Source organism: Branchiostoma belcheri, unplaced genomic scaffold (genome assembly GCF_001625305.1).
Source record: "Branchiostoma belcheri isolate BF01 breed outbred unplaced genomic scaffold, Haploidv18h27 scaffold189, whole genome shotgun sequence".
Lineage (NCBI taxonomy): Eukaryota > Metazoa > Chordata > Leptocardii > Amphioxiformes > Branchiostomatidae > Branchiostoma > Branchiostoma belcheri.
The window spans coordinates 415,078-426,650 of NW_017803368.1; the positions used below are offsets into that span (position 1 = coordinate 415,078).

At 42.2% G+C, this 11,573-nt stretch overlaps 1 protein-coding gene and 1 pseudogene across 2 annotated transcripts in view; one reads left to right on the forward strand and one right to left on the reverse strand.

Moving 5' to 3' along the window:
• LOC109467722 (isocitrate dehydrogenase [NADP], mitochondrial-like) overlaps window positions 1–4,678 on the reverse strand; it is a 21,332-nt gene extending 16,654 nt beyond the window's left edge. Inside the window, exon 1 of one of the 2 annotated variants that reach the window (XM_019765773.1) lies at window positions 4,521–4,678. In XM_019765773.1, coding sequence (XP_019621332.1) covers window positions 4,521–4,629 — 109 coding nt within the window. In that variant the 5' untranslated portion in view covers window positions 4,630–4,678. The remainder of the gene's footprint in view (window positions 1–4,520) is intronic. The other variant, XM_019765771.1, reaches the window with a different exon arrangement.
• Window positions 4,679–5,007: 329 nt separating this feature from the next.
• On the forward strand, window positions 5,008–11,568 carry LOC109467719 (annotated as a pseudogene).
• The last annotated feature ends 5 nt before the right edge of the window (window positions 11,569–11,573 follow it).

Here is an 11,573-nt window from a genome sequence, read left to right on the forward strand (position 1 = left end):
TACATGACTAATACATAATATATATACATAAAAAGTGCCTTGAGAGGCATTAAACACCACTTATACGCTAGAATAATACACATTTATGCTAAAATTACATCATACAACTTCTGTGGCAAATTACTTAGGTACAACTGACAATAATAAAAAAGTACAATTACATCATGTGCAACAACAATACACAATTCACAGATAAAGATGGCTAGAGTTAATGGCCTACTGTATCAGCCCACTGGGCCTGGCAGAAACGACCCAAGAATGTATCCCGCATTACATGAAAAGATTATTTCTAATGTGTATCTTATATGGTCACATGATGGATAATAAAAAGCGTTACACCAATTAAAATCAGTGCACTTGTTTCCATCCATTGTTCATCTCTGATGGAGTAGAAAGGAAACATATGTTCCATATCAATTTAATATCTTACTTTCCATTGATAACTCACATGCCCTTTTCCCAACAAGACATCCCCGTGCTTTAGTCCTGAATAGAACAAAAGACATTCACATAAAGCTGGAGCATTTCAATTTGTTCTTTTGTCCCTCAAATTTGCATAGTACAGAATCCATTTTGGTTGTTGATGTGTCCTTCATACTATTTCTGGTCTGCTATTTTAAAGTGACATTTATACCAACTGTTCTATCACAGGAAACACTTATTACAGCTGGCGACAGCAGCACAGGCACATGACCCCCACAAATTACTAACAAAGTCTTACTAGTACTGTATTCACTCCAATATGAGCACATAGTCCTTAGGCCACATCAATTTAATTTGTTGGTTCTCGGATTCGCCAGCTTCATTTTTTTCTGATTTGCAAAAAAAATTAAAAATTCAGAATCAACTGCAAAATGTTCATATTTTGCCCTTAGCAGTTGAAAACAGTCCTTTAAGTTGTTACAGTTATTCCATCTTTCAATGCAGTGGTATCATTAATATAAAGTTCAAAATTCATCATTTAAATTTTGAACCAGCCTGGTGTGTTGACTTCATGGCTCCTATTGTACGATTTTGGGCCATAATAGGATGCCTAGGCTTGTTTTTATTTTTTTCGCCCGCCCACTCCATTATTTTTCTAGAAAAATCCGTTAACCAAAACATTAAATTGGTGTGACCTTATCACAGTCTGTAATGCTGTTGCCATATACATTGTATTAAAAAAAAAACGAATTAAAGAATAGATTAGAATAGATTAAATTAAAGAATACATTAAAATAGCAGTTACTTTGTTCCTATTACCTGGTCACATATTGTATATCTACTTTTTACCCTGTATGTATACCAACGTTATTAGATTTAAGTAGAGATAGTAGGTTCGATAAGTATATCGTACACGCAGAAGTTGTTAGCAAATAGTCTCATATCACCACATTTTTCTTGTCAATGTCTGTTTGCAATTAGCCCTCGGGCATGAATTTGCAATAAACATCAATATAGGCAGGAATTTAAAAAAAACGCTTGTACATTGTAATTCCTTCAAAAGAAGAACAGACTGATATGCTAAAAGCCATGATACGGATTATTTCAAAGCAGCTTATTATTGCAGCTTATTTTTTTTGTGTGTGTTTTTAGATTTTTTTTATCGGGCTTACTTATTTTTTTTCCAGTCAAACTTCCGGTACTGGTCATTGTATACTGCCCTGCCAATGATCCTTACTGTTTTGGCAATTTCATACTGACTTGCACTAAGTTGCAGCCACCAAAACATTTGCTTGGAGATTAGATATGGATGAGTTCTTGTCATCAAAATTCCTCAGAAAAAATTGTGCTATAAGTATAAGGCCACACCAATTTAATTTCTTGGTTAACAGATTTTTCTAAAAAAATAATGGAGCGGGCGGGCGAAAAAATAAATAAAAATAAAAACTGCCTTTGCATCCTATTATGGCCCGAAATGGTATGATAGGAGCCAATAAGTCAACACATCTGGCTGGTTCAAAATATAAACAATGAATTTTGAAGTTTTAATGATACCACTGCATTGAAAGATGGGATAACTGTAACAACTAGGATGAAAAGGACTGTTTTCAACTGTTCAAGGCAAAATATGAGCATTTTGCAGTTCATTCTGAATTTTTATTTTTATTTGCAAATCAGAAAAAAATGAAGCGGGCGAATCCGTTAACCAATAAATTAAATTGGTGTGGCCTAATGATAATATGTGCTCTAACATGTGCTCTAACATTCAAATGCTGACATGCTGTACGCAATGACTATTGCAACCCAAGACACAGTCTGAGCCCTCTTGGTTCTCAACTTCCCAGCTTCTTGGTTCCCAGCTTCTCTCAACCAAGGAAAGAGAACCAAAGGTCACTCCTTGATCACATTGTGTGTGTATGTAGTATCTACAGTGTGTGTGTTTGTATCTGTGTTAAGAGTGGCGAATGTAAACACAGGACACCCTTGAGATGTTTTCCCTCTGTAAGAAGGTGTTCAAGACTCATTTTGGATTCTTGACTACTTGGGGGATGACTTCAAACATGCAAAGACATCTAGGTATTGATATGTTAACAATCCTCTTGTTCTCGGTACTTAACTGGATTTGCATGTTTACAACAACAACATATAGTTAAAGGCTTGACTGCCGCTTGAGAGCCATTCTGTTTGCTCAAATCCTGACTTCTCTAGCTAAGCTTCCTTAGGCCACAGCAAGTAATTTTTATGGATGACATCAGCGCGCGCATTAATTTTCGCCTGATTTTGGAGAAAAAAAACAAGAAATTTTGTTGCCTTCTGACAGTGGTCACCATGCCGAAAATAGGCCAAGATGTCTGTTGCCATGCCGGAAGGTGGATGGCAGATAACTATAAAGAGAGGAGACAAGACAAGTCTCTGATTTTATGTTTTGTTTCTTACTTTGATGCAGTGATATGTGATGTTGGCTGTGTATATGTGATGTTCCCATTGAATCAAAACCATTTGTACAATGATTGAGTCAAAATTTCAAAATGTAAGAACCTTGTTTTTTTCGGCCCGCCTTGTTTTTTTTTTCGCCCGCTCGCATTAGATTTGGAGTCTGCGGAGGATGTCATCCATAAAATTTACTTGCTGTGGCCTAAGCAGTATACTGCAGGAGTCAAACAGACACCTGTACAAGTAAAAGAAGACTGAATGTGGATTTCAAGCTAGCTGTACTGTGCTCTTTCAAGTTAAGTCTTTGTTTTGATGTAAATGCGACGTAACTTTTAACTTAGCTTAGGACAGGAAGTCCTGGAAATAGTGGGCGTCCTTGAACATAACCTTGGCCTTTTGTCCACTTCCGGTTGTCAGGGCCAACATCAGTTCAAGCTATGCGCATATATATGCAAGGTGGCTGCCCTGGTTAGAATCATGTAAAGGTAAATCACTTGACTTTAGCTACATGCATTGTCCCAACACTAGCTTTAAAAATGTGCCCTGGTTTATGGTATGGAGGTAACAGGAATGAAGGGCTTTTTTTTTACCTGTCAAGTACCCGTAAGGTCATTCAAGGAGAAAGATTAAATGAGCGAGGAGGAGGGGCATGTCTTTGACAAATATACATTTGTACCAGTAACCTCTCACCTATATTTCATATGTGCATGAACCTGGCCTCTATGAAAAGCGGCCGAAATAGCGGCCGATTAGAGCATGTAACACAGTTACAGATCGAGTTGAAATAAAGGCTCAAATCAAAGAAACAAACAAATCATACCACGTTTTGTTACGTTTTCTGGGGGTCTAGCCCCCTATTTTATTCCTTCTGGACTACCCCTTACAAGTGTCTGTATCCTATTACGCGTCCCCCCACACTAATGAACTGATAAAGGGTAACACGAGGAGAGGCAAGTCCACATCTTTTGTTGTTCGGCAGATAACGCTTTACCTAGCGCCTGTAGAGCCTGTGCACTTCATAACTTGCTATAAATTGTTATTATTTTGTCCCCTTTTTGACACACTAATTTTTGCGCTCGTGGTGCATTAATTTAAAACTACTTCAAACTGTGACAACTATTTTGTTCGAGCACCTGCTGGGGACAAAGGGCACAAAGGTGAGGCTTGGAGTAACTAACGTTACATGGATTTAAACTTTTGCCCAAGTCTCCAGTTGCAAAGGTTTTCTGACAAATTATGCCGTATGCAAAAACGATCGAGGTGGCTTCTTCCTGTGTGTGCAATTTACATGGTTCTGTAAAGTATGGTAATAATATAACGTATACGTTATATGAAGCACGTAGGCCATATTATAAATTTTCTGTGGAGCTACTATGTCACATAAGTCAACTCTGCCTCATTAAAGGTTCTTTCGGAGACAGCAGGTTGAGGTTAATTTTGATCAACGGGCTCCAAAGTTGCCGCCGTATCTATACTGCTCCATTTCGGTAGAATCCAACCCAAATATAGCCACGTACTCCATAGTAACAAAGTCGCCCGCGGGTCGTCTGAAGACATGGGCCCGTATCAGGCTATCCCTAACTCTGACTGCTGAACCAACAACGTGGTTCCACCATGTGCGTACCGTATGCGTTAACTTTTCCCACTTATCATGTCACACTTACAGTTTCTGTGCTGAAGGGACGCTGTAGAGCCAAGGGCAGCAGGAGCTTGCCGCAGGGTCGACTGCGAAGCTGACACGATACGGGAAACCTTGGTAAGAACGCCCGCCATTTTCCGGCTTTTTGGTAGAAGAGACCCGAGGACAGAAAGGGGCGGAGATAGTCTGTGACTGACAGGTGTATCTCTGTGTTGATTGGTTAAAAATGACCTACGAACTTTTGAACTCGGCGCTTGCAACGTCACGAGCTAGTGTAAAAGACGAAATATTTTGAAAGTGAACGAAATGCAGTTTTAGCGGGAGATCAAAATAAGTTTTTTATCACAAAGTTTGCAACAAATCGAAAAAAATATGAGAGAACGCGTGTTTCTCTTATCTAAAAAACTATCTGAAACACAAATCAACGGGTATACGGAATGGATCACTGTAAAAAAAATATATTTTATGATTCCTGTACCAAATTTTTATTTCCGTCTTTTACGCAAAGCTGATGTGGGTAAGGAGACACCGGAGTAGATAGAGACTGGGTGCCCGAGCACTAGAATATGTATAGACGCTGGCTTGCAGTTTTAGGTCACTGATGCCGTGTTGACGAGGCCGACTGGCCGCTCCAAACTGCTGGTTGCTGCTTGTAGTTGAAACACGAGCACACAGCGCCCGGGAACTGCCACATCTACCGGCGCCGGCTACTGCACCGTACGGGAAAGAAGCGGCCTTTCGCTGTCGCCGGCGGTCGGTCTTCGTGTTAAGGTCGACTGGCACAGCCTGACATTATCCATAGGTAGGTAGAAAACCCGGGAAGCGTGCATGCACCGTACTTGACGCTGCAGGGAAGGCGGGATCATGCGTGGCAGCAGGCCGGTCGCGTTAGCGTAGGCGCGCGGGTCAAGTTCCCAATATGGCGTCGGTTGGGAGGGGGGAGTGACAAGGACAGTCTTGTATGGGCATAATCGCACTGTTTTGTGAACGGCACGCGACACACACCATCAATTTTAATCCATAAGTACACGTGCTAATGAGAAAAAGGTGGTGGGCTTGAAAATTGGCGCCAATTAATATGCTACCATGGACACAGCCTGTAACAAAGAAGCAGTTGTACCAGTGATTATGTGACATGGTCAAACAACTTTACCGTTTTGTCAGGGTTAAGATTTGTTGAATTCTTCACTTGACAGGCCTTGATTGAATTATAGCACTGTTCTGTGGATACGTGCCCTTCTTTGGGTGAAAAAGCCAGTCCCCATGCTACTTGTACTGTGCCTTTGGCAATTGAACTTTGACCACCATTGTTCCCCATTAAATAAAAACAGCCTACAAATGTTATGTGCATTCATACTCTCCAAGCAGAGGTTTGGGTTTTGGGGGTATTTTTAGCGTGTTTTTAGGCTTTTTTTATTGGGATTTTTCTTATGCACTGAATTTTTTTTCCCACCAAACCCAAGCACATTGATTGAAGCTTTCGACTGCCTGCAGAGGTTGGGTTTGGTGGGAAAAAAAATTAAGTGCAAAAGAGAAACCCCGATAGAAAGCCTAAAAAAAACCGATAAAAACACCCGCAAAATCCAAACCTCTGCTTGGAGAGTAGTGCATTCAATCATTTATCTAATATTATTACGGCTTGGAAATTTGTTTAACTCAACTCAACTGTTTACTTTGTTGATGAACAACAGCATCGAATAGCTGTTTGTTTTGCATAACTGGCAGTTTATTGGCGCATTGTGCGTAGAGCGTATTCGCCGTTTTAATTGTGCGTAATGCGTTGTAGCCACTTAAGCGTAATCGAGAGGTTTCCTGAATTCAGCATAATACGTAGCCAGCTCTCAAAATTTAGTGTAGAGCGTCCCCCCCCCCCCTCCATGCAGGCCCCCCCAAAGCAGTGCAGCCGCTAGCTCAGCTGTGCCGACTCTTGAATCTTGAATTTCTAACTCTTCAACATATGAAATGATGATCATGAAGATGTGACAAGAAATGGCAGTAAATGTCAGTATCAGACAGATTTCCTCATCCAGCATATTTTTTGTTTTCCTGCCCTGAAATTGGACGCATCAGTACCCAAAGAGGAAATGGAAATGATATATTATTATTTGTAATGGTACTAGTAACTGTCACACAGATGTATTGCTTGCACCTACTCTCATCTGCCAAGTAAACATACGGGTACATTTATTTTTTTTTGGCCCAAACATCCACCCAGTACGTTCTTATTTTGCACAGTACGTTTATTAATTTTTTGAAAACCAGTAATTTTTTTAAACTTCGTGTGAAAAAAATTGACAAATCATCGACGTGAAGACGTTTATAAACGCATATTGTAGCGAGAAACTTGTCATTTTCGGGCCGGTTTTTGCAATCACCGCGTGCATAAATTCGTCTGAATGTTCTATTGTCATGGGTGGTGCTTATCAAAATACAAAATATTAAATGCTCTTTTTTATTGTCTATTTAAATTCCTAATTGCAAATAACAGTTAAAGATTTGTGCATATATCAGTAAGGGTGCATTTTAGTACAAGAGACACAGGTTACCCGTCAATTTTGGTAATTTTCCGGGGGGGTACGTTTATTCCGGGGGTATGTTTATTTGATTTTGAAGATTTGTCCGGGGGGGTACGTTTATTCCGGGGGGTATGTTTATTCGGCATATGAGAGTAAGAGTAAGACATATTTGGGAATCAAGATCTTATCACAAGAAGTTGAAAATATGCCTTCAAGAAAAAAAACTGATCAGGTGAGAAGTATGTTTGAAATGAGACTTGAATGTTGTGTTCCCTGTTTCCCGACCAACCCTAGAAAAACCGCAGACACTAGACTTTTTTGGGGGTGCAAGGGACATAATTTTTCAAGCTTAGGCCACACCAATTTAATTTGTTGGTTCTCAGATTTTTTCGGAAAAAATACGAAGCGACAGGGCGAAAAAAAATAAAAATAAAAACAGGTTTAGGCATCCTATTGTAGGCTTAAAATTGCTACGAAATGAGCCATGAAGTCAACACAACAGCCTGGGTTAAAATTCAAACATTGAATTTTGAACTTTTAATCAAACCACTGCAATGATAGATGGGAAAACAGTATCAACTAGTAACAAAAGGACTTTCCTCAACTGTTGGAAGCAAAACATGAGCATTTTTCAGTTGATTCAGAACCAGAATTTTTTTTTTTTTTGCAAATCAGAAAAAAACGAAGAGGCGAATCCGAGAACCAACAAATTAAATTGGTGTGGCCTTAGCAACCTTTGCTAGCTCCATGATCTGACACTGAGTGATAAAATGTTGTACAATTGATTTTCTAACATTGACATTTAAAATAAAAGTGTCCTCATACAAGTTTTCTTTGTGAAATTGTATAAGTTGAACCCCTATATAGGTATCACTGATGTCTAAAAATGTAAAAAAAAATAAATAAATAATAAAAAAAAGATACCCACCGACTCTAATATTTTCAGGACTGAAACTGGAAACAACATTTTTTTTTCCTAGGCCTATTTTGTCAGCTACTGCTGCATAGCTGCAATGGCAGTTATAAGATATATACTGGCTCTGTCATTGATACAGACACAGTTACAGATATAGTGTGTATCCCATTGTTTCACCTGTGCAGCTGTGGGTTTGTTTACCCACCAGATCATCATGTATCTGCAGGTATAGGTTTCCTTTGTGAAGGAACCTCCTGTTTGTTTAGTTAGCCTACTAGTATCTGATGTACCACAGTAAGGCCACACCAATTTAATTTGTTGTTTCTCGGATGTTTTCAGAAAAAATCAGAAGCGACAGGGTGAAATAAAAATAAAATAAAAAAACAGGTCAAGGCCCCCCATGATAGCCGGAAATGTTACAATATGAGCCATGAAGTGAACATACCAGGCTGGTTTATAATTAAAACAATAGATTTTGAACTTTTAATGAAACAAAATTGCATTGTTACATTGAAAAGGACTTTTTGGGGGCCAAACTATATGTCTTTCATTGAGCATTTTGCAGTTAATTTAGAACAATTTTTTTTTTTTTGCAAATCAGAAAAAAATGGACAGGGCAATCCGAGAAGCAACAAATTAAATTGGTGTGGCCTAAGGGAGGAAAGGCTAAAAGGGAAAGAAAAGCCCAGGAGGCTTCATACCAGTAATTGTTAAGTTTTCTGTATGTTTGACCTGCTCCTTGGTTGTCATGCTAATAGTAATAGTATACTAATACAGTAACTCATCAGTTGCCAAAGTGCATGACCCCTTAGCTTCCTTAAATCTTAGAGCACAATCTTACTTTTTTTTGTTCTTTGATACTTGTCATCAAACTTGATAGAATCCACTATGTATAATCCTTCAAATAAAACAAGATCACAGAAAAATGTTTTTTAGTGTACACATCTGTTCCTTTTATGAATAAAATGTTTGAAATTCCTTTTGGGCTCATCAGATAAAAATAACTTACATGTACACACTTGCTCTTGTCTCTGTCAGGCTGGTTTAAGTCAATTTTGGGCTTCTTCAGTTGGCTCTTTCTATGGCATGTTGCAGTTGTGGGAAGTCATGTGAAAGGAAAATTTGTATAATCTTTGATATAGGGTTTACAAATATGGCCAAAGATATTTTGTACCTTTAGAGTGCAAGAAAAATTCAAGCAAGACAAAGTGCGGTTGATCAGTCATTGTGGTCCACTGTACTGTCAGGCCTTAACACTGCAACTCCGTTGGTGATTTCAAACACCAACCTAACTACCTAAGTCTCAATACCAGTACCTGCAGCTAAATTCTTTACTGAGATTTTCACAATCCACATACACGTGTATGTAGTTGTCGCGTTCGGATGTCTATCAGTACTTGGAATAGATGTCGGATTCAAGTACGATAGGACACGTATCTGAGGGCTGACGCCATCTTTATTATTTACTGATCTACCGTGGTACGCGGAGTGGTCTGAATAGAACTGCACTGTGCTATCGCAAAGTAGTGCAGTATGGGCAAGGCCCCTATGGTGAAATAATTATGCCTGATGAGATCATGTAACAGTAGTTTTTGATGCTATTGTACATGCACGTAGGGGTGAATTTTTACTGCTTCATAATATTACTAGCATGGGTCTTCAGCTTCTGCCATTCAATGCTATGGTGACCTCTAATTGACTTTATAAAATTTCTTTATTCCAGATACTCACTCACACACACTCACACACACTCACATATGATAACCTGCAATAAAGTGTATATGCTCATTCATTCTCTGTTTTTTTTTCATGACAGATCTTGAAGGGACTGCTCACCCAGCATCAAAATGTTCCGGCTGCTACGAACAGTGGAGAAGCAGGGCCTGGTCCCCCTGATCGACAACCTGGTTAGCGGGAACATCCAGAAGGTCATATCTGCGCAGAGCCGCAACCTCAACACCTTCAAATGTCTCTTCTCGTCCAGTGGAGAACAGGTTTCGCTCAAGGGGATCCCGTACAGTGAGCTGACGGTCGGCGTACCTAAGGAGACCTTTCTGAACGAGCGCCGAGTCGCCCTCAGCCCAGCTGCGTGTGCGACCTTGACAAAGGCAGGGTTCAAGGTGAATGTGGAGCGTGGCGCCGGCGCAGAGGCTCAGTTCAGCGAGGCCGAGTACGTCAGCTCAGGTGCAGAGATCAAGGATGCGGGAGATGTCTTCAAGTCGGACATTGTCCTGAAAGTGCGAGCGCCGAGCACGGAGGAAGTCAGCAAACTCAAGGACGGCGCACACCTCATCAGCTTTCTCTACCCTGCACAGAACCAGGAGCTCATCGACCTGCTGGCCAAGCGGAACGCCACGGTGCTGGCCATGGACTGTGTGCCCCGTATCAGTCGTGCGCAGGTGTTTGACGCCTTGAGCTCCATGGCAAACATTGCCGGGTACAAGGCGGTGATAGAGGCAGCCAATAGCTTTGGACGTTTCTTCACGGGTCAGATCACGGCTGCCGGGAAAGTTCCTCCGGCGAAAGTCATGGTCATCGGTGGTGGCGTGGCTGGCCTGTCTTCTATTGGCACTGCCAAGAACATGGGTGCCATCGTGAGAGGGTTTGACACCAGGGAGGCGGCAAGAGAGCAGATCAAGTCCTTGGGAGGAGAAGCCCTGGAAGTCCATGTGGAAGAATCCGGTGAAGGCGGTGGCGGATATGCCAAGGAGATGTCCCCAGAATTCATTGCAGCAGAGATGGCTCTGTTCGCCAAGCAGTGCAAAGAGATTGACATCCTGATCTCCACTGCCCTCATCCCCGGCAAGCCCGCGCCGAAGCTGATCTCCAAAGAGATGGTGGAGTCCATGAAGCAGGGATCCGTCATCGTCGACCTGGCAGCGGAGGCGGGTGGTAACGTGGAGACGACAAAGCCCGGAGAGAAGTATGTGTACAATGGAGTGACGCACGTCGCGTACACCGACCTGCCCAGTAGACTGCCCACCCAGAGCAGCACCCTGTACGCCAACAACATCAGCAAGCTCCTTCTGTCACTCGGAGGGAACGGGGAGTACGTGCTGGACCTGGAGGACGAGGTCGTCAGAGGTTCCATCGTCCTGGACAAAGGCAAGCTGATGTGGCCGCCACCTCCACCACCGAAGCTGGACGTCACCCCAGAGGCCAAGCCGGCAGAACAGGTAGCCGTGGCACCACCAGAGCCCAACTACTTCATGGACACCATGAGGAGTGCCGGGATGTACTCCGCTGGCCTGGGAGTTGCAGCCCTCCTCGGAGTCGGCTCCCCCAACGTGGCCTTCTCCACCCAGCTCACCACCTTCTCCCTGGCTGGTATCGTGGGTTACCACACGGTGTGGGGCGTCACCCCGGCCCTTCACTCGCCCCTCATGTCCGTCACAAACGCCATCTCCGGTATCACTGCCGTTGGCGGTCTCCTCCTGATGGGTGGAGGCTACTCCCCAACAGCTGGCCCACCACCCTGGCTGCCACAGCCTGCTTCATCTCTTCCATCAACATCGGCGGCGGCTTCGTCATCACCCAGAGAAGTGTTGGACATGTTCCGCCGCCCCGAAGACCCGCCCGAGTACAACTACCTCTACGCCACTCCCGGCGTGGGCTTCATTGGAACCTACGCGTACGGCGAGATGAT